Source organism: Jatropha curcas, chromosome 10 (assembly GCF_041381405.1).
Source record: "Jatropha curcas cultivar XTBG-Jc1 chromosome 10, XTBG_Jcur_1.0, whole genome shotgun sequence".
NCBI classification, from domain to species: domain Eukaryota; kingdom Viridiplantae; phylum Streptophyta; class Magnoliopsida; order Malpighiales; family Euphorbiaceae; genus Jatropha; species Jatropha curcas.
In genome coordinates this window covers 5,104,730-5,127,363 of record NC_143160.1, presented here as the reverse complement: position 1 = coordinate 5,127,363, position 22,634 = coordinate 5,104,730, and the positions used below count along the sequence as shown (strand labels likewise).

Genomic DNA, 22,634 nt, shown 5'->3' with positions numbered 1-22,634 from the left:
TTCAGGGATAACATTACCGACTGCATTTTTATTTTGAGATTTTTTTTTTTGAGCTACTGCTTTTAATTCCACAATAAAGATTTATCAGGATAACTTGCTTTGAACAATCAGCATGTGAAACAATCAGTCAACTTTCACAAAACAATGATATTGATAATATATTTTACAAAGAATACACCCAAAATTGAAGGGGAAAAAGGAGAATACCCTCACCCAGCCTCAAAATTTTTGCTACAATGGCGTAGGCAGCTTCTGGTTATTCAGACAACAAAAGACAATATACAAATGGTACATTTCAATTACAGGTGATCAAAGGGAAGTGCTCGGCAAAGAACCCATTAAAATAACAGTGTCATGATCCTTGAGCTCGTTCATCGTTTCTGGTTTTGCCCTAGGAAATAGTCCAGAGAGAAATCCCATTGATAAACCAGAGCTCGATCTCCTTCCTAGCAGGCCACTAGCCTTACGAATCAGCTTATTAGTAGCCTCCATGGTCTTCTCCTCTCCAATAACTGCCCCACAAGTGCATTTTGCAAGTCTTTTAAAGCAAGGTTTGTGGAATACGGATTCACAAGATTTACACCTTTCGATCTCACCTTCCTGTTTATTATTGGTTTTCTACTATCAGAATACATGTAACTGAAATTTCAAGAGAAATAAAAAGTATGACAATAAATGACATGCCAACACAATGATTTCTGCCAACAGAATTAACCTCATGGCACTGGATATAGAAATCAAAAGTACGTATGCGAATCTGCCAATTTCAATTATTTTTTTTTATTAAAACTCCGGTTTGCACTTATCGTTAACTTGTCCACATTTCAATAGTCAACTACAGCAATTCTAAAGGGAGCTTTGAGCTTTATTTGGAAAAGCATAGATTATGAACTCTAACTTCCTGATGGAGGATATAAAAAATCTTATGGTTCACAAAAAATCCAATATTTGGTGTTCTTGCTCATTGGTTTAGATGTTCCAATTGGCAGGCCCTAAGAACTTCAAAGAGTAACATGTAGTCAAATTAGAAGATCCAGTAAAGTAACATCCCAATCCTTGCGAACTGCCCAGGCTATATATATATATATATATATGAATTCTCACCTGAAAAGGGAAAATAAGTGAAGATGGATCATTACAAGCTTGTCGGGCACTGCAGGGAATTCCTACATCGCAGCATATAAGGCATTGATCTGTTATATGCTCCAGAAGTTTACTTGAGACTGTCTCCAACATCATAGGTAATGCTGAAACGTATGTAGGAAGAATAATTAGAAGTTTGATATACAGAGAGCTCAGACATTCAAATGCAAGTTCTATAGAGTTACTTCATCTAACAACAAGAAAAATGCAGAACTCAATCATGAAGATATCAAAAGAACAGACGTATGTATTGGAAAAAACTGTCCTACGGTGCAGATTGCAAGGAAAAGCTTCAGATTGGCATTATCAGAATGAGAGATATTAACCTGCAAAAGCCCCCTTTGAGAGATCAATCAGGTCCTTGAGTGCAAAAAAATCATTGCTTTCAAGAAGATATTTACGAGATCCAAGTCCTCTATTGATGGTCCTCCGGAAAGGACAACGAACATATGGAAGCATGCTTCCAATTCTTTTCCTGACACTCATAATATGTTGCAGGGCTGGGACCTTTGAGAATAGGAATGGATTAACTGCACTCACACAAAGCATCGGCTGCAAAATAAAATCATTAGTACATCTCAAATTACCTCGGACAAGAACAAAATGCGATTGTTAAGCTTAACTAGAATGTAACAATATGCACCCAGTGAATCATCGATAACAAATGCATGTGCAGATCATTTCAACGCAGAATTAAGATAAAATTAGCAAATCAAATTAGTTCCACTACGTATGTAGCCATATCATGGATCCCATGGAGTACAAGAATGCTCAAACTCATCAATTTACAATAGTCTAAACCAAATGTGAACAGGAAAAAAGAAAGATATTTGAGTTATGTTTGGACCATTAAGTTTATGCAAGCAAGCCCAAAGACTGGGAAAAATCCACTTACTATTTATTTTAATGTCAATATACTTTCCCTTTTCCAGTAACCTATCCAGTCAATATACAAACCAAATGTGGCACTTGCTCATCCAATCAATATCTATCCAGTCACACAGAATTCACAGATGACAACAAACAAAAAGTGTCAGTTCTTGAGTTACCTGCTCGTGTATAGAATCCAGGTACAACTTAGCCAATTGCGAGACTGGATAATGACTAAAATCCCAGTGATGTAATACTCTTGCAGGTAAAACTGCAGTTTCATTTGTATGGCATGAAGAACAAAACAATTGACCGGTGTATTCACAAAGTCGAGGCTTCCCCCACCCAAGTACTTGCACAAAGTCCCGCACTAGCGTTACACCATCATCAAAATGTTTGTGGCATCCAGCACAAGTATAATGTTGTGCTTCAAGCAACTGTTTTGTAGATTTGTATGCTCTTATTTCAACAACAAGTGATATTGTCTTCCCTAAAGTGGATATGTTTCCTGGTTCTCCTCCTCTATTAGAGAATACAGACCAAGGCACCGGTTTTTGTAACGAAGGGGAACTAGGAAGTGAATCTTGAGGACATAAAAACCATAGCAATGCACTTGGTGGACTAGCAAAATAACGTGAATGGATAATTGAATGCAAGCACTCCTGAATAAGAACACTTCTCATGGAAACAACATCTGGCGATGCATTCCCAAATATTTTTCTTGATTCCTTTTCTACAGAGGACCAGGGGAGTGGAAGAGTCCAACCCTGGTCAGTAAATAATGATTTTAGCCGACGATAGAGTGTAAAGAAATCACGATACCTGCGTTCAACTTCCCACTGATCCTTGCCACTCCATACTCTTATTACGTAGACAGTAAATTCCTTTACTCCAACCAACCTTTCACTAAGTGAGACATCTCCTTTCTTCTGCTTGGCACCGACTACTTCAATCCCATCAATTCTAAGTGGCTGAGGGAAGGCGTCACCTGCCCCAGAAGTGGAAGCAGTTGACCCACCATCTCTTCCAGGCAAAGATAGTTGAGCTTGGGACATGCGATTACCCTGAGGAAACCTAGCCCCTTGAGACTCGCTAGAATCGAGCAAAATTTCTTCCATTTCATTGACAATCTCATCATAAAATTCATCAAGTTCAACTTTGTCGGCCTGCCAAAAGGCATGGAGTGCCAAATTTCAGATGCAACTAAAAAAGCCACAAGACAAATAAATATCCATTGAGAAAAGAACCAAATTTGTAGTAAAAATACTCTTGGAACTGAAAGTTGATGCATATTAATTCAAAGACTCCAGTGAGCCGCATTTGCTTGCATACATATGCTATAATACAGGACAAGCCGCCCTCCAATTACTCACTGAGGTTCCAGATGGCCAAGATAGATGCTATCAGTTAGCAAAATAATAGACAACATACTATTTTATCATACTTATAAAAACTTGATAATACCTAATCACATCTATGGGTTATTTTATACTGGTGTTCATGGATGTGTGCTTATGTTCTGAATGATATCCATTGAAAGTTTGACGAGATCAATGATCAAATATACAGAAATACTCAGAAAGATAGCCAGAGTCCAAAATAATACATGTTGTAAGTATTGCAGCATATCTAAGTTCCATATTTTCCCACCTAAATGAGTCTTTCCATATGTTTGCATGATAGTCTATCTGAGAAAAGGTATAACATGATATGAAACATACATGATTTAATTTCATAATGCATAAGCTTCAGAAATATTTAATAATAAACATCACTAGCAAAGAGACTGAGTGAATTAAACCCCTACCACAAAATTACCACTTAGCTACTTACAGACACTGACCTTAACTGTTGCAGGATGGTCTTCCGAAAGATCCACAGATGTAGGAGTGTTTTTCATTGTTCTGGTCCTGTTACTTTCAATCAACAATCTCGCTGAATTTGGTTTATGGTCTTCAATGAACTCTGCACTTCCATTGTCAAAATATTCAGTCGGATGGGAACAGAGTTGATTAGGTGAGTCAGAAAGGGGATCTGGTTTTAATTCTAAACTCTGAGTTTCTTGCTTTTCCAAAACTTTACCACCATCAACGTGAATGATATCCACAGATTTCTCACACAGACCCTCCCTTTCCATGCTGCAATCCACGACATTTGATCCAAACCCCATGTGATTTTTTTCAACAAATGGATCCTGCTTCATCTCAAAGATGTCACTGGCAGAACATCTCTTAAAATGCTCCATTCTGTCATTAGCATCTTCGACCAAACTGCAGACAACAGAAATGTCTTTGACATCTTCTTGCTCTAGTTTATGAAAGCTTCGTAAATGAGATGATGTGATTGGGGTAATTTTGTCATCTATGACTATTTCATGAGTTCCTTGGACCTGGCAAATAGCCACAGGAACGTCTCTCACCTTTTCTGCTTGCTGCAGGTCAGAATTCTGAGAATTAGAAGGGACTACTGAAGAACTATTGAAATCTTCCACCAATTCATTGCCTTCAACCAGTCTGGTGCCTGGAAGTTCTGCGGTTACATCTTCCCCTATTTCTCTTAGACCAACAACTGGCACCCCTATTGTGGCCAATGACTTTGAATTTACGAGGCTACTTTCAGCTTCAAAGTTTTGTTCTTTCTGCTCCTGAAATTCATTCAAGCTCAGAGAAGAAAGAGTACCTCCTCCAGTTTCTTGCTCAAAATCATCCCAATCCTCCGACCCAAAGGCTACAGATGTATTGATAAGTAGCGGGTTCTCATTCTCAACTTTTGCTTCCTTGCAATACTGTATGTTCCTTGGGGTGTACAAGCTCTTCCTATTCTCATCATCAGAACCACAGCCATACATTGAATCATCAGCTTCAGAATGCTCATATCTAGATGAGGTCCCATCTTCTTCCCCATCCATTTCCCTTTCTGAATCAAACCCAGCTGACATAAAATTCAAACCATTTCTGACATCACTGCCACTCAAGTCACTCTCATTACGTCCCACATTAACACACTCTTGCCTACTGCCCAATCCAATATTCATTCTGCTACTTTCTCCACAAGTAATTTCACCATCATCCATTTCCAATCTATTACTACCATTCTCGGCAATTCCCTCCTTGATATTCCCTTTCAAGCAGTCCAAACCCGAACCAGACATTTTCTGCTCCTCCATATTCCTATCCAACCTCCCTCCCAAACTAAAATTCTCCAAACTACCATCCAAACTTCTCAACGAACCAAACTCAGACTCTGTAAAATCATTAAGAGGAACAAACGAGCCGCAAAAACTAGGCGTACCCATGACCGAGTTTGCGCTGCAGTACTTCTCGAACTCCGATTCTCCTCCGCAAGAGGAGTACTGCGACAGCGATCCAGGAGATGCATCGCCACCACCGGACAGCTTTGGCGGGAAAGAATCGAACAGATCGGAAGAGGTGGTCCCAGAGACGTCCTCATGAGGCCCCTCTCCATTGATCATCTGATTCTGGGTATTATCAAAATCTTGATAAAATTTATAACAGTCAACCCAGAAAAAAAAAAAAAAAAAAAAAAAGATAGCTTAGAATTACAAAATCAATCCAGAAAGTGACTCACCCGTTAAAGAGAGAATATCGTTTAAAGTGGAAAGACAGAAAGATTATGGTTTTATAGCAGTGAATCAAATTGGGGGACTGAGCGAATCAAAGTCTGGAGTTGCAGAGAGTGTAGGCGACACCGTGGCAGAGGCGATTTTACCTTTGTGTTTGAAAGAGAGTGTTGCCGTGAGGATTTGTGAATCAGTTCAGTTGTCTTTTGCTCTCTGTTTTGAACGGTTAAGAGGTTGTTTGTTTCTGTTTGGTAAAACTGGCACCATTTATGGACATCGAAATGAGAATGGTTGTTGTATGTAATTTACGTTTTCCTCTGGAAAAATAAACTGGTGCCTTATTAAAAAGTTAGTTTTAAATTAAATAGAATTCATTTATAAATTTAACTTTTATATTTTCATTAAAAATAAATATTTAAATTGCACCAAAATATTAATGGAAGATATATAGGAAATTCATAATTAATTTTAAAAATAGAAATTCTTACACCTCGATTTATCTTTTTTTTCTCTTATTTTTAAAATAAATCATAAATAATTATTTAATTCTTTACATTTGATAAAAAAATATTAAGGATAATTAAATAATTTACCAGAAATTAAAAAATCCAGACACTAATCAATAGCATTCAATAAGAGAGGAGTTATGATTACCATTGAATCTCAGGAGTAATTTGCCTCGCTCTTCAGCCTCCAAGAATGATAAAAATTAGATAATAACGAATATGACACTTAATTTATTAATAACCATTAATTAACCAAGAATTTCCTTGTATTTGCATTCAGACCCCACATAAAACCTCCTGCCAAAGCCTAAAACCCTAACACCCCAATTAGAGCTTTAAACCACAGAACAGAAGGTCACACAGAGGTCGATCAATTCTAGGAATGGCGAAACCAAGCGAAACGGCTATGGAAGCCCTTCACCAACTGAAATCCACTGATCCTCCGTCATGGCTAGTACCATCTGCCACACTATCCGAGACGGCGCGGACGGCGTCTCAGCACCTATTTTCTTCCCTCAAGCCCTACGTCCCCAAATCGCCGTTCGATCAACTTTTAGTTGATGGATTTCACGCGGAGCAGATTTGGCAGCAAATTGACCTTGTATCGCAGCCTCTTCTCTCCAACCTCCGCCGCCAAGTCAAGCACATGGAAAAGCATCCTGAGGAACTCAAAATAGTGCTGAAGGAGAAGAAAGAGAATGAGGTTCCAAAAAAGGAAAGGAAGGTCTTGGAGGAGAAGGAAGCTAATGTCTTTGATGATGATGACATGGATATGGATGAATTTGATGATGATGATGATGATGATGTGGAGGAGGAAGAGGAGGAAGAAGAAGAGGGACAAAAAGGAATTGAGGATGAATATAGTGAAGATGAGGATACAGAAATGGGAGAGAAGAAAGTGAAAGGAGGGATAGAGGATAAGTTTTTGAAGATAAAAGAATTGGAAGAGTATTTGGAGGACGATGAGGCCAGGGAATATGGATTAGATAGAAAGAAGAAGAAGGACGAGCGGAAATATTTAGATGAACTAGACAAAGAGGATGAAGATGAAGTTGAAGAAGGAGAGGAGGATGACGAAGATGAGGAAGAGGACGATGAGGTGATTCATGCATGGTTTATTTGGAATTTCCTACTTTTTCTTTGGGAATTGGTTCGTTTTGATTTTAGAGTCCGTAAAAAATTCTAATCAAACAGAAGCACAATTAGCCTATATTATGATAAGTTTGCTGTCGGTCATTTGTTTATATTTTCTCGTTCCAAATTGTGATTTTGCAGTTTGATGATGGAGATGAAGATGCAGACAAGTTGGGAAATGCAAGGTACTAATTTCATTAAATTTGCTTTCTTTTGATCTTATGAATTATCTGTATCTGGTAGAATATCATTTCCAATATTATGTTAGATGTATAAGATGTTATAAAACCGATATTTTCCATTTTTCTTGTATCATCGCCATTACGATGCCTAAGGCCCATCATTTGCGCATGTGGAAACCAATTCCATGTCCGGTCTGGTTTGCCTAGTAATGTTGGCATATCTCTGCATTGCCATCTCAACATTGTTACATATCACATGATCACTCTTAGTCTAGCTGCAATCGCTACTAATCATAAAGTTTGAGCTTAAATTAAAAGCGGCAGACAAATCAAAAAATACATACAAAATTCTAAATTTATGGTTCATTATTATTTTGAATAGAATATGATGGCCCCAAGTGTGGGTGTCACAGATACAGTTTGACTATCATAGCCACAAACTGTAACTTGATGGTTCACCTTGGATTACCACCAAAACTGAAACTGTGATTTAAATCCAGACTTCAGCGTTACACTGATTCACGTTTTATGTCTTTTGCTAGTTCTCAATTTATTTTTTTGTTGTTTCACCTAAGTACCATCGTTGCCACCATTGTGTTCTTACCACATCCGTGATTGTTACTTGAAAGTTTAAATATGTAATTTTTTGCAAATTATTTGATTCATTTGTATCTTTGATATTTAGATATGAAGACTTCTTTGGTGGTAAAAAGAAGGCAGTTCCAAAAAGAAAATCCCAATTAGATAATGAGTCCAATGAAGACTCAGGCTCAGATGATAAAGAGGGTGTGAGGGTGGTAGATGAGGTAATATATTCAGTTTATGTAGCTACTTACGCTGAATGGAAATGGTAATTTTTTGTGGTGTCATCATAGTACAATTTTATGTTTATGAAAACACGCATATGTAAAGGCAAAACTATTATGAAATTCCTTTTCAATTCCTTCCTTTCAGTATTTATTTATTTATTTTGGTACAGAAAAAGGGTGGTCTTTCTACCCATGAAAAACAACTTGAGAAGCTTCGGTCTGAGATAGAGCAGATGGAGAAAGCAAATTTGGAGCCAAAATCTTGGACAATGCAAGGAGAGGTGACTTGGTTATTTCTACTTCTGTAGTCCAAAATGCATTGCATTAAACGTGTTTATTGGAATTGGATACAAATCAGATCCTCATATTAAATAGTGATTTTGATTTTATTATTTATGGTCTTTCATAACAGGTGACAGCTGCTAGCAGGCCCAAGAACAGTGCATTAGAAGTAGATTTGGATTTTGAGCACAATGTTAGGCCTGCTCCTGTAATCACAGAGGAGGTTACTGCATCACTCGAAGATATGATTAAGAATAGGATCATTGAGGTAAAATTCATATTTTGCCAGCTGAATTTCCAAATGAGTTTCAAAAATTCCCTGGGTTAATGCAGGATCATATATTTTGATTGGTAGCTTGTAAACTGCTTGATTATGCTGCCTAACGTTTGCTAATAGAAAACCAATTGATGCACACACCCGCCGTAGCTAACTAGATGTGAACTTGAGAATGTGTTGAATGAAACTCGCCTATGCTTTTTATTGCACGCTGCTCCTTCAGTCGCTCTTTAGTACAGATTGTTGGACACGATTATACTCGCCTTTGGAACTTTCTTAACAATTAAAAGATCTTGTGATATTTCTAGGGGCAGTTTGATGACATTCAGAAGGTTCCTAGTTTACCCTCTACAGCACCAAGAGAATTAAAAGAATTGGTAAGCATTATGCTGGTGAAAGAGGTAGTTTGTTAACTTCCAGTTGTAATTTCTGTTATTGTAGAGAATATATTGTTGAAGCTGCTTTTTTTTTTGGTCTGAAAATTCGCAGGATGAGAATAAGAGCAAGAAAGGTCTTGCTGAAGTTTATGAGGTTTGTCACTCACAAAAATGATGCTTTTCTGGGTTTTTTAATTCTGTATCTGGATCACATAATGTTGGCAATTGCAATGATCTCTCACTTTATGGAACTTCTGTTTACTGAAACTTGTTTCATTTAAAATCATTCACAGGAAGAATATGTTCAGAAGACAAACCCAGCTGCTGCTCCATTATCCTTCTCTGATGAACAAAAGAAGGAGGTGACTTTTATGTCGCATTCTTTACCCATTTTGTTCTTTTATTCTTCCTTTATCATTGACTGCCACGTCTTGAATGGACTCCTCAACATCTGGCTCCAGAGCTATATGTTGTGGATCCATATATTTTGATTGAAAACATATCTTTGATTCATTGAAACTTGTGGCATTTTCTTTGCTAGGCAAGTGTTCTGTTTAAGAAACTATGCTTGAAACTGGATGCTCTATCTCACTTCCACTTTGCTCCAAAACCTGTACGCATCTCAACCATTATAACATGCTTTTTATAATGATTTTTTTTCTTTAATTTCATTTAATCTATTGTACATTGTCTTGAATAGGTTATAGAAGACATGTCAATACAAGCAAATGTCCCTGCTCTTGCTATGGAGGAGGTAAAGAGATTTCCTTATTATCTTTGGTCCGAACTTGTTTATGACTTAAAGATTTACTGATGCATGTGGTTTCTTCCATGAATAGATTGCACCAATGGCAGTTTCAGATGCAGCCATGCTGGCGCCTGAAGAAGTCTTCTCTGGCAAAGGGGACATTAAAGAAGAAGCTGAACTTACACAGGAAGAGAGGAAGAGGAGGAGGGCTAAAAAGAAAAGAAAATCTAAAGGTAACCACTGAGAGGAAACTAATAGCATCTTGGAGGCCTTTTTCTCTTTTTTACTTTGAATAATGAATGGGTTTAATAATTATCAATTATCTTAAGAGTACTTTTTCTGTTCATGTTCACCTTTATGTGGGATGATAGCTGAAGCAGTAAAAAGGATGGTGAAGAAAGGACGAGACAACACCTCGTTGCTAAATCACAATGATGGTAACAACTAATTTAAGTCAAAGTGCTGGTCTATTTTCTTGATCTAAACCAAATTTGAGATCCGCTGACTTTTCATTAAATTGCAGACAAAGAGTAACAACTAAATTCATACCCAAGGAGATCCGTGAACCAGTTTCAACTCGTTTTTTCAAAGTTATGGCCACTAGATGGACAGGGGAAAACTCAAAATAGAGGCCTAATTATTTTATGAAGATATCTCTCCTGAATTCCTCTTGAAAAGGTTGAGGAGCGTTGAGAGAAATCAAATGATACCAAGATGGATGAGAAAGATTGCAAAATACTCCAAGGAAAACTTGAGAAGTTAGCCTCCATTAGGATCGAACATAAAATTTTGTTGTGTAATTAGTCAACCTGTGAAATATTTGAGGTACGGGCTGATCATGTTTTTTTATGACACATTATGATTATTCGTATTCTTTCACTCGGCTGTTGTGGCAACGGAATTTAAATTATCCTTTACTTGAAATGAGGCTGAATGAAAAATAGTGTTGTCTTTTGGAGCTTTTAAAAGTCACCCAGCTTTAGATCTGAAAAAATCAAATGAAGTCAGACTTTGAAGTCGAGAACATAATAGATTGCACAGCAGCAGCAAAATAAAGAAAAGACTAATAAGCCCGCTTAAATAGGCTTATAGAGAATTCCTATGCGTAGCTGGCTATTTATACGAGAAAAAAAAAAACAAACAACACGCTAAAACGTTAGAATGTTTAATTAATTATCACTCGGTGCATCCAAAGCACATTGCTTTTATATAAAATATGATGAATGCTTATTAATCCAAAAATTCTTCAAAAGCAACCAACAAAAGTTGCTGATGCATGGAGTATATTCCAGTCTTAATTCATTCTTTATGGGCCACTGCAAGAGAAAAAGAAACAGATGCTTGGCGAATGTACTCCATCTTGTTTGATGCTGCTGCTGTTAGCACGACTCTCTCTTTCAACTCACTGCAAAATCAGGAGGTAACACTCCACAGAAAATGATAATTCTACTTACTCGGCTTTCAGATTTCCTTCAAGCCTCTCAATTGCAGCGCCAACACCACTCTTTGCGTCTCCACTCCCACTCAAATCAGGATTTCCTTCATTTGCTTTCTCTATAAGCTTCAAGTGAATCCACCCTATGACAAGATGTATAACTGTAATATTAGAGGTTTTTCTTTCTTGAATAACTCAAGAATGACATAGCATGTTGCAATAAGTAATGAGGCTGAAAACCTAGAAAAGAATCCACTATAATTAGATATTTCACATCCAGTAATCACCTAACAGAAAGTTTCAAATATATAAGATAAGGAATGATCCAATACCAAGAGGTAAACAAAACGCTGCACCCAGAGCTGATCCCAGCAGCACATTCCTCAGACGCCATCGGAGAGATCCAGGCACTAAAATATAATTTAATTAGGAAAAAGAAAAGGTTGGAAACGCCTTTAATAATCATAAGAAGTGGAAATTAAAATAAAGATAACCTTTTTACCATATGAAAGTTATTGATGAATTAGTGAACCAAATTCCAAAAATCAGCAAGTAAAACAAGTCTGATGCATGGGATATGAAGTATTACAAATTAAACCAAATGTAGCAGCAGTAGCTGAGCCAGCTCCTACAACATTGAAAACATCATGCACACCACGTTTCTCAGCCAGCAGATTTTGTAAACCATAAAATGCAGCAGTGAACATCCCAAGGCGCACTCCACCAACTATTGAACCACGAGTAACTCGGACAAACCTCTTCTCCATTGCATCTCTCATCAATCGATATTGTTCACGCTTGTCTGGAGTGCTCCCAAGCTTCAACATTACTTCTGCATCCTTGCTCTGAAATAGTGGTTAACTCCTCACAGATGTCACTATCTATATGCATATATGCATATATACAGGAAAATTTATTGCATGAGCAAATAAAATGTTACCAGGCAAAAATCCAGACAAAAAGGATGGAAGAAGATTTACAGAATAAGGAGGGCAGTTCCAGAACAAATACTATTCAACATGCAATAAGTTAATCCCTCTTTCCCCTAATCAAAATAAACCATTGCCGCCAGCAGGAAATGCAGGAGAGAGAGAGTTGAGTATAGTTCATTAATGACTACAAAAATGTCCACATCTGAGTAAAACTAGGAGCATGCAGAATTTACAGTATTATAAACTAAGCACATTACCACTGCATGAGGGGAAGGTTTCATACAGCCCGTCACTTCTACTCATTATACAAGCCGAAAACATTATTTGTTGAATTTCACTTGCAATTTTTAACATAAAAAATGTTCATTGTCCCTTCCATACCTTATTATAGGTGTACCGACGCAGTACCAAGTCCTTGAAGAACTAAGGTAAACAAATATGAAACTTAACTGAATTTAAGTTAATATTGATAGTTTCAAATTCCACAACTTTTAATGGTTTTTTAAAGTACATATACTCGTATCAGTATCCACAAAATCTAGTCCCCATCTTAATATGCGTTCAGAGCAGTACAATGATGATGGATGGGTGTCGCAATGAAATAGTATTATGAGTCGCCAAGAGAAAGAATAGTGGTGTCTTTCGCAAGCATTAACTCACCACTGATGCAGCTGCCTCCTTGCTGCCACCATATAACATGCCTGCAAACACTCCAACAACAGTTGCTGTGCCCCAGTTAACAGTTCCAGCCAAATGTGGACTTTCCTGATCAGAGAAATAAAATTATATGTGTATATATATAAAAGAGAGGGAGAGCGAAAGAAGGAAAAGATTGGTTTTGCTTGCCATATACACACTACATTCAAAACGGCCAAGAATCTTCATACATGCAAGGCCTCTCCAATACCATTTATTTACATGTAAAATATGGATAGCAAGAAAAAATAACCAAAGAAAAAAAAATTGTACGCTTCAAGAACTTGGTATTTCATGCCAAATTTATTGTAATATCTTAACATACCAACGACATTGATACGACCAAGTTTATACTGGTAAATCTACACTCAAGAAAGTGGTTCAATAAAAACCACTTGGATTGGATAAAATTTTGGATACTTGCACTTAATTTGATTGCAATTTACCAACATACTTCACAGTATATATTAGAATGAACTGACGTCTTAACCTTCTTACTGTCCTAAAAAACATAAAGTGGCACCAATCTACTGAAACCGAAATTTCTCACTCAATTGCAACTGAGACTACACTAAAGACTATCAGAAATAAATATTTCCGGCTCATGATCAAGGTTAGCATCCCAACTCTGTTCCTAACCCCAAAACTGCCAATAACATATGCATTCAATAAAAAAAAAAAAAACAAAAAACTTTTGATTCTACTTCTAAAGCACATAAACTGAAGTTGACGACTAAAAAATTATCGAAATCTATCTTTAATCCAGAGCCGGAAAACAAGAACAGCAACAACAAAAAACAAGCAATTAGGTTATCTTAGTTCTGTAATTTCAGCTGGTATCAAAACTACAACAGTATAACGACTGCTCGAAAAGAACTATATTATATTAACCTAAATTGAGAGCATTTTTCACAATCCAAGTGTAATTGGAGGTTAATCAAGTGGGGAAAAAACACGAGGACCTTAAAAAAAGTGAGTGCTAGAGAGAGTGCGTGTCTTACATTAGAGACCGTTTCTTCAGCTTTTTCAGTTGCGTCCATTGATCAAACAATGAAATTCAACTTGTTAAAGTAGAAACTTCACACTGAACTCGAAATGAATGCCGATTGATGTTCTTAAATTTCCTTCAGTTTCTCAGCAACCAAACAGAAGTTAATCGAACCTATGAAATGACCTCCATGGCGGTTCGTTACTCATTTCCCCAACGAGTTGGTCACTGAACACTAAAGTGACCAATATACCCTTCTTATTTCTATATTTCCCATTCTACCCGTTACATGTTACGTACATTTTGGATAAATTAATATTTAATCCTATAATTTAATAAAATTTACAAGTTAAGACCCTTATTTTCAAAAATTAATTAAATGACCCATCTATTTTTGTTGTTGTAGGCTGTTCAATTAAATAGATATTCTCCAGTTTGATCTAAGTAATATATGATTTATTCTAATTTTTTCAAAAAAAAAAAAAAATATTTTATCAAATTTTCTACTAAACTGCTATCAGATTATTCATATGTATGGTTTAAATTATTAAATAAAATTAACAATAAAATTTGATTTTCTTATCTCTCAAAGTAAATTTAAAATAAAAAGTATTATGCTCGATTTTTTTATTTGATTAGTAAAAAAAATCAGCAAAATTTTAACAAACATATAACTGAGTTGAAAAAACAAAATGTAAGGGTAATTTTTTTTTTTTTGAAAACATAAATTTTATAAATTTTAACTTATAAATTTCACTAAATTATAAAGAGTAAATAGCTCTATAATAAGTAGTTTATTACCTTTCACTTCTCTTTTTCACACACACACACACACAAAAAAAAAAAAAAAAAAAAAAAATTAAAGAATAACAACATATTTCAAAATAATTTTCTAAACATGTATATATTCATCAAAAGTTCATAAAAATAAAAAAAAAATAAAAACCTATATTTAAAATTCAAACTCTTATCTATTGAGTGCAGCCATAATGAATTGGTAAAAAAATTTTACTTTATCATGATGAGCTTTCCAGTTGTTGGATATTGTTCTTATTTTATTGAACTCAGTCATGAAGACCTCATCATATTCATGGCTGTGGTTTGAAATTGGATTTGGATGAATAACAATAATAATAATAATTAATCTTCAATCTGATTAAATTCTTACTTTTATTTTAAGCCATTCACTCTGGTATTATTAAACTATAAGCTATGCCAAAAAGAAAAAAGAAGGAATGTATGAGATATGAAAAAACCAGAATTTTCTTTTTCCTCTTTTCTTTCTTTCTTTCTTAAGCAACAAATTTGAATATAACTTCCATTTGCACTGTTGTAGTCGTAGACACAGCAGAAAATATGACTTGATTATGAAGAAGCATCTTAAGACAACAAAATCATTTCATGCCTCTCTAATCACTCTCTACTCACCAAAAAAGCAAACTAAAGCTGCCTATACTCCATTGCTCAACATCAAAAAGTCAGCTGCCCAAAGATAAAGAAAAAGAATTCCATTAAAAGATACAACATATATAGATTCCTCAACAGTACCATGTGCATAAAGTCCCATACAACAATAAACATTTCTTCTTCAATCCAAGCAAAGTATCATCATTCATCGCCACACCCACATCTTCTCCAAGAAAAATATTTTCTTCTTCATTTCTTGATTTCTCTATTTCAAGAATCAAAGCCATGCCTACTATTTTCTTCATCTTTCTCATAATTTTCTTGAAATTAATCCATTTCAACCATGCCCATTTGAATCCGTGCCGTTCTTATTGTGGAAATATCACTATAGATTACCCTTTTTCACTTCAATATGGCTGTGGTCACCCTGGTTTTAGAGACCTATTATTCTGCATAAACGACGTACTAATGTTTCACATAAGTTCAGGTTCTTACCGTGTACTAGAAATTGATTATGCTTATCAATCTCTCACTCTTCACGAGCCTCATTTGTCAAATTGTGACACTATTGTGCTCGGCAGCAAGGGAAATGGGTTCTCCGTCGAGCCGTGGCGGTCGCCGTACTTTAATCCAACGGCAGATAATGTGTTTATGCTTATAGGTTGCTCAGCTAAATCACCACTCTTCCAAGGCTTCCCCGGAAAGCACTTGCCTTGTCGGAACGTTTCAGGGATGGGATGTGAGGAGTATTATGGGTGCCCAGCGTGGAGCGTAGTGGGCCGGCGGCATGCTGGGTCAATGTTTGGGTCCGGCCCACCGGAGTGTTGTGCTGTGGCATTTGAGGCTATTAAGGCAATCAATTTAAGCAAGCTAGAGTGTGAAGGGTATAGCAGTGCTTACAGTCTTGCACCGCTAAGGGTTGATGGGCCTAGTGAATGGTCATTTGGGATAAGAGTGAAGTATTCAGTGCAAGAGAATGAGGAATTTTGTAGAGCTTGTGAGGCAACTGGTGGCACTTGTGGGTATGGCTCTGATGGGATTAGACAGATGTGCATGTGTGCAGATTTCAACTCCACGTCAAATTGTGATTCAGGTACATTGAAACAGACTTACACAGTTACAATTTTAAATACAAATTACCTTAATACTTGTTAAGAACTCTGCAACTCGTAAAAGACAGAGATTACAATTACAAATTACCACTATCCTTCATTGTTATTGTTACGTTGTATAAATGAACTGTTATTTTTTGCAGTTATTTCAGGAACAAGCAGCAGAAGATGGTCGAGGTTGGGCACAGTAGCAGGTACCTTGTTCGCAACTAAACTTATCCAAGTACCTAATTACCTAATTACGTATGGGCCATGAACAACTCACTTCATATGGCCGAAAATAACGCAAATCACAAAGTTAGGTAATTGCCTATTTCCATCTATAGCTTCTTGACAATTCAAATTTTTTCATTTTTTTTATTTGTCGTATTGTTAGAAAAAATATATAATAATAATAATAATTTTAGAAGTAAATTAATGATTTAATTATTTGTTATTAAATGAATTGCAGGATATTTGATCTGTCTATTAGCATGGGCAGCTGGCAATTCCGGTTGACAGAACAGCAGAAGAGAGAGAGGATATTTTTGGAAAAAAGAAAAAGAAGTTTAACACTACCATATTATATGAATTAAATATGGAAAATTTTTGTGATTGATTATTTAAAAATATTATATTTATTATCCATCATACTCTTCTTTGTTTAGATGTATGGGAATCCTTCATTTAATTGTTTTTCTTTTCTAAAACTTATTAGTAAGCCTAAATAATAATTTCAATGCCCTTAATTAGTAATTACAAGTGCATTTGATTTTGCATTGCATTGTTAGTGTAATTATTTCATCAAAATGACGGTATGGATTGGAGTTCCTTAAATTTCTTTTTCTTTTTTTTTTTTATGCAAAACAAAATTAGAATAAAAATTTTGATAGTGTTTCTTATCTAGAAATTAAAACTAATTCAAATTTTAAGTAATTTTGAAATCTGAAAAAAATTAAAATCTTGATGCATTTCCATCTCCTTTAGTTTAATTATATTAAATTTTAATATAATTTAGTCTAATTATATTAAATTTCATAAAAAAAAACATCACTTTTCTCAAGTTTTAAATAAAGCATAAATGAATTCATCTAATTGTGTACCTCTCCACCCATTTAATTACACCTTAAAGCACATGGAATTTTTTTTTTTTTTTTAAATCATCTGTATCTTGATCCTATATCCTATTCAACTTGGTTAAGGCTCTTCGCTTCACCTCTCTCTACGGATGGGATCGAATCCGAAAGCTACATTCACATGCGCAGTCTGCGTTGCCAACTGAGTTAAATAATTAATAGGTTAATCATAAATTATTTAATACCATACCTGAAATCAATGGAATTAAAATATTTGTAATAATGCCCATTTTCAATTTTTAAAAAATACAAAATAGTAATAAAGAGTAGTATTTTTTAAAAAATAAAATATTAATTTGATTTAATGATCTGACTTTATATAGTATCGGTAAATCTTATCCGAGTTTGTTGAATCCGAAAAACTGCCAATGTTGTCAATTCCGTTTCTTTTTGGATTGAAGGAAATCCAAAACGGTTTTTCAGCCAAATGGCTATTTTGGTAAGTCAGATGCTCCTCTACTGGAGACGCTCCACTATTCAGAGTAATTTTTTTAATAAATATTTTGTAAACAGCAAGAGATTTTACACGATAAGACAAGAATTTAATAATTATACGGCACGCCAAAATTAATTACAGCGATAAAAAATATATATTAAAGCTCAGAATTCAATTTATGATTCGTCTTGACTAAATTATTGGAATGCATAGTTCAATAGAGATTCTTCACCGTTGCTGGAATTCATTTTGCGTGAAAACCAGAGAATTACCTATTGCTCTGCTAATCTCTAACTTCTTCACCTTCCCTTCTATGGTAATGCACAGGCTAAAACCAAGCCGCTACTCCCACCAACCCCCAACTATATAATCCTACATGTCCAATTCAATCATCAAAATTACTGCTCAATCCATATTGTTATATTTGTATATCCATTCGATTAAGCTATCTCTCTCTTTCTTTCTTCAATTGCTCAGTAAAGAGTCTGTCTTAGTTTTTGCGGTTATTGTATCTTTCTGTCATCTTTGTTTTGGCATCTATGGCTTTAGCTTTCGCTTTCTCTTCGCTCTATTCCTATCAGCCTAAAATTCATATCTCTTCTTCAATAAATCGGAGACCCTTATCGCCAATTTACCAGTTTCGAGAATTCAACTGCTCTGTTTTCGCCGCAGAGAAAAATGGAAGCAGTAGCAGTAGAAAAAGTACGACTTTTGTTACTGCCCTTTCTTGTGTTCGTGAAAAATCGTCGACACCCACGACTGCATTTAATGAGGTATGCTCAGAATTTAAATTTCTTTGGGTATTCTGTTTCTTGTAATTATTGTTTAATGATTCTGTTTTCTGTTTTTTTTTTTTTTTTGGTCTTTCCTTTTCCAACAGTTAATCGAGTCTTTGATTAGTCGGGTGGATTTGACGGAATCTGAAGCTGAAACTTCGCTTTATTATTTATTAAATGATGGTAATGAGGCTTTGATTAGTGCCTTCCTTGTGTTGCTGAGAGCCAAAGGGGAGACTTTTGAAGAAGTAAGTGCAACTACTATCTGCTTTGGAGTTGTTTGGCTTGTTGTTAGTGACTTAAGCCTGTGCTCTAGTGCATTGATTCCTTTCAAGGGCAATAATTGCATCAGTCTATGTGCTTTTATTGTTTTCGATTGACATCAATTTAATTCCAAACAGTAATTATTTAAAAGATGTCACTGTAATGTGTTTTGGTGAAGCAGTGAGAGTTACGTTACGAATGGAACGAAAATAATCTTAAATTTTGGGTTTTTTTTTTTTTTTTTTTTTTTGGGCTGACAGATTGTGGGATTGGCAAGAGCAATGATTAAGCATGCTAGGACAGTTGAAGGGTTAGTTGATGCAGTCGACATTGTTGGAACTGGTGGAGATGGGGCAAATACAGTTAATATTTCTACTGGAGCATCAATACTTGCTGCTGCTTGTGGTACAAAAGTTGCCAAGGTAACACTTTTTAATCTTAAAGTGAAACAATAGACTTGTCCAATGATTCATAGTGATATGCTAAATGCCACGAAACCGTTTGTTTGCTTCACAGCAAGGGAATCGTTCGAGTTCTTCTGCTTGTGGAAGTGCTGATGTACTAGAAGCACTGGGGATAATAATTGATCTGGACCCAGAGGTAGGTTTACTATGAATGCAAGTCATTAATACCTTTAGTTGGTCCTAGTACTGATTTGGTGTGTTGATACATCCTGAATAGCATTGTGGTATTCAAACCAGCTCTTTTTGGTATGAGAAATGCATGTTAGATGTGATATGGTGGATATTTGTAAACCAACAGTCCTACAGCTCACGGACAGCATATGAATGTGGACCATTTTCTAGGTTTGTGATCATTATTGTTAGTCCCTCTTCCTACCAATTTCTTCATGATAGTAACATGCTAATGCCAGAACCCACAAATGCGAGCCGATCTAATACTCATCTTGCATTTTTAAGGCCAATTCATCAAATCGCTTTTTGTGGGGGAATGTTGGTGTTTAATCCATCTGATATCTGATACAATTTATTGTAAGTGAAAGGACTGAACTTCTGGTCAAAACCATGTGCGCTTGAACTCTTGAAGGTGAGTTTTCAATGTGCCTTTCAGGGTTTACACTTTCCATTGGCCTGCAGAATTTCCAATTACTGCAAATTTGAAACCTTAACCAATCCATGTCTAAGAGCTATTACTAGTAATGCGTTAATTTCTTTCATTTTGCAAACATTCTTCGTGCCCACATCTTATCATTTCTCTTCTTGAACCATGGCTGGAGTCTGTAAAGAAAGAGTAGTACTGTACCGACGCTGTGAGGTTCCGGTTGATCTGATGTCCATGTCTCTTGGGGTATAATCTAACTGAGAGCTGAAAAATAGGGTGTGTCTTTTTCGATGACTTCTAATGATATATTCTTGTTTTCAGAAATTTGTCAAAATTAAGTGCTTCAATTTTGGCTTCTTTTTGTTCAGAATTTATTTTTAGATCATAACCTAGGTAGGTGAAATAGACACCATATGTTTGGAAATCAATTCAGTTGTAGAAATGTAATGTCTTTTGATACATTTATTTAGTGGGTTCCTTCTCTGTCTGTTGATGAAACCAGGGGGTATCCAAGTGCGTGAATGAGGCAGGAATTGGTTTCATGATGTCTCCAAAATACCATCCTGCCATGAAGATTGTCAGCCCTGTGAGGAAAAAGCTAAAAGTAAAGACAGTATTCAATATCTTGGGCCCTATGCTGAATCCTGCACGCGTACCTTTTGCTGTTGTTGGTGTATACAAGGAAGACTTGGTAAGTTCCTATACCATGAATTATAATAGTAGTAAATATGTCATGCTATCATTTTTCAGATTTGTTAATTATTAATATTATAAGCCGAGGAAAAAGGAATTTCTGAACTTATTCAGTTAAATTACTAAAATTTAAGCTTTCAACATCTTTATCAGATGTTTTTGCTGCAATATTGAATCTCTTCATATTGTTAGCAGTACACTGTAGACTGCAATCTGTTGTGCACACAGTCGTGAATAGATGCTCCTCTATTTACATCTGAAGCATATATAGAAGCTATATTAGGTATTTCAGCTAAACTTTTATATCTTCAGTGATGGAGCCAGAACAAATTGGTTGTGGGGCCAAAGAAAGAAGTTTTAGGGGTAAGGGCTACGGAAGACCTTTTGTCCAAAAAGATAACTAAAAAGAAGGTTCACATCAATAGAGATCATTACTGTGAAAAATCTTATTCTTAGACATTCTGAAGATGCCAGAAAAGAGACATTTTAACATTCAAGAAATGTGTAGTTGGCTTGGGCTTCTTGGCTGTTCCACTTCCATTCATATAACCTGCATTCTTTTGTGGAACTTTTTTCTTCTATTAAAGGAGTATTCTTCTTGCATTCTTTGAGTAGGTCTATAAAATGGCTAAAGCATTGCAACGATTTGGAATGAAGAGAGCATTAGTTGTTCACTCGGAGGGCTTAGATGAAATGAGTCCCCTCGGTATGGTTTCGTCCTTTTCTGTATCTCAAGCTAATGCCTATATGAAATACAAAAACTTCAGATTTCTTTGGCTGCAGATTTGATAAGTCCATTTTGTCTTCATGATTCAATCTAATCTCGTTTCATTTATTCATGATTATCTGAATACAGGACCTGGGTTAGTCCTTGACATCTCTCCAGAAAAGATTGAGAAATTCTTATTTGATCCATGTAAGATCTTCTCACTAACTTGGTAATGTGTCCATATCTTCCTTCAACTACATAAAACTTTTGCTCCAAGGATTGGAGGGGTGTAAACTAAAACTTCCAAAATGAACATCACCTATACTTGAGTTGTGAAATGTAGATGTGATTATTATTAGATCACTGATAAACTGAGAATGTTCATTGAACAGTGGATTTTGGCATTCCTCGCTGCACCTTAGACAGCTTGCGAGGTGGAGGCCCAGAATACAACGCAGAGATGCTAAAACGAGTGTTGTCAGGGGAGAAAGGGCCAATTGCTGACGCATTTGTGAGTTCCATCAACACTTCTAGAAATTTCATGGTTTCCTGTTTGTGCACATGCGAGTTGTATGAATATGAATCAATCAAATGGGTTATCCAAGTTCTAACGCAAGGATAATATATCAGATCCTTAATGCAGCAGCAGCTCTCTTGGTAAGTGGCCTTGTGAACACTTTAGCTGATGGTATAGCCTTGGCTCGTGAGGCGCAATCATCAGGAAAAGCCATCGAGACACTCGATTTGTGGATAAAAGTTTCGAATGTAAGTGAAAATTTATGTGCAGTTTTTGTTATTTCTTGGAATTTTAACATCACTAGTTTTCTTGTATCCACTTTGTTGGACAACAGAAGGTGAAAGAAGAAACGCTTGTCAAGACCGCCTGAAAATTTGTTTGATGATAGAAAGCTGTGAACGCCATAGTGTCAACTGCACAATTGGCAATTCTACAATTAAAAGAGCAACAAAGAGACTTTGTACGTTCATAGTTAGAACTAGTCAAGACGGTCCAAATTTTGAACGATTGGCTTGTAAGGAATATTTTCTTTAGCGCAAGAAAGTTTCCAACTTGAAAGGAATATAATGATCCCAATCCAAAAT

At 35.9% G+C, this 22,634-nt stretch overlaps 5 protein-coding genes and 1 long non-coding RNA gene across 8 annotated transcripts; 4 read left to right on the top strand and 2 right to left on the bottom strand.

Moving 5' to 3' along the window:
- Positions 1-115: 115 nt before the first annotated feature.
- Positions 116-5,906, bottom strand: LOC105640366 (Phox (PX) domain-containing protein). 2 transcript variants are annotated; one of them, XM_020681954.3, is made up of 6 exons: positions 5,602-5,906; positions 3,857-5,508; positions 2,193-3,179; positions 1,470-1,695; positions 1,105-1,247; positions 116-600 (listed from the first exon to the last, which is right to left on the bottom strand). In XM_020681954.3, the coding sequence occupies exons 2-6, from the start codon at positions 5,483-5,485 to the stop codon at positions 310-312; spliced, it is 3,276 nt and encodes a 1,091-aa protein (XP_020537613.1). In that variant the 5' UTR covers positions 5,486-5,508; positions 5,602-5,906; the 3' UTR covers positions 116-309. The 2 variants fall into 2 exon arrangements, with proteins under 2 accessions (XP_020537613.1, XP_012080045.1); XM_012224655.4 differs by having other exon boundaries at positions 3,857-5,491.
- Positions 5,907-6,374: 468 nt separating this feature from the next.
- LOC105640365 (U3 small nucleolar ribonucleoprotein) lies at positions 6,375-10,876 on the top strand. The gene is made up of 13 exons (XM_012224653.4): positions 6,375-7,198; positions 7,375-7,418; positions 8,101-8,221; positions 8,395-8,505; positions 8,637-8,774; positions 9,092-9,160; positions 9,273-9,314; positions 9,454-9,522; positions 9,702-9,773; positions 9,861-9,914; positions 10,000-10,141; positions 10,280-10,345; positions 10,432-10,876. The coding sequence occupies exons 1-13, from the start codon at positions 6,482-6,484 to the stop codon at positions 10,440-10,442; spliced, it is 1,656 nt and encodes a 551-aa protein (XP_012080043.1). The 5' UTR covers positions 6,375-6,481; the 3' UTR covers positions 10,443-10,876.
- Positions 10,863-14,177, bottom strand: LOC105640364 (Mitochondrial import inner membrane translocase subunit Tim17/Tim22/Tim23 family protein). 2 transcript variants are annotated; one of them, XM_012224652.4, is made up of 6 exons: positions 13,973-14,177; positions 12,936-13,040; positions 11,933-12,188; positions 11,676-11,753; positions 11,363-11,486; positions 10,863-10,893 (listed from the first exon to the last, which is right to left on the bottom strand). In XM_012224652.4, exons 1-6 carry the CDS (start codon positions 14,009-14,011, stop codon positions 10,878-10,880), a joined length of 618 nt encoding a protein of 205 aa, XP_012080042.2. In that variant the 5' UTR covers positions 14,012-14,177; the 3' UTR covers positions 10,863-10,877. The 2 variants fall into 2 exon arrangements, with proteins under 2 accessions (XP_012080042.2, XP_089571511.1); XM_089715385.1 differs by lacking the exon at positions 10,863-10,893 and having other exon boundaries at positions 11,058-11,486; positions 13,973-14,175.
- A 1,336-nt stretch (positions 14,178-15,513) lies between these two features.
- Positions 15,514-17,241, top strand: LOC105640363 (wall-associated receptor kinase galacturonan-binding protein). Its single transcript, XM_012224651.4, has 3 exons — positions 15,514-16,459; positions 16,622-16,780; positions 16,930-17,241. The coding sequence occupies exons 1-2, from the start codon at positions 15,652-15,654 to the stop codon at positions 16,732-16,734; spliced, it is 921 nt and encodes a 306-aa protein (XP_012080041.1). The 5' UTR covers positions 15,514-15,651; the 3' UTR covers positions 16,735-16,780; positions 16,930-17,241.
- A 968-nt stretch (positions 17,242-18,209) lies between these two features.
- On the top strand, positions 18,210-22,617 carry LOC105640361 (tryptophan biosynthesis 1). The gene is made up of 10 exons (XM_012224650.4): positions 18,210-18,802; positions 18,910-19,053; positions 19,330-19,491; positions 19,586-19,669; positions 20,634-20,822; positions 21,440-21,530; positions 21,681-21,740; positions 21,926-22,044; positions 22,164-22,298; positions 22,385-22,617. The coding sequence occupies exons 1-10, from the start codon at positions 18,569-18,571 to the stop codon at positions 22,418-22,420; spliced, it is 1,254 nt and encodes a 417-aa protein (XP_012080040.1). The 5' UTR covers positions 18,210-18,568; the 3' UTR covers positions 22,421-22,617.
- On the top strand, positions 19,676-20,627 carry LOC110010169 (uncharacterized). Its single transcript, XR_002285128.2, has 3 exons — positions 19,676-20,116; positions 20,316-20,377; positions 20,453-20,627. It is a non-coding gene; the product is annotated as an uncharacterized LOC110010169 (long non-coding RNA).
- Positions 22,618-22,634: the final 17 nt, after the last annotated feature.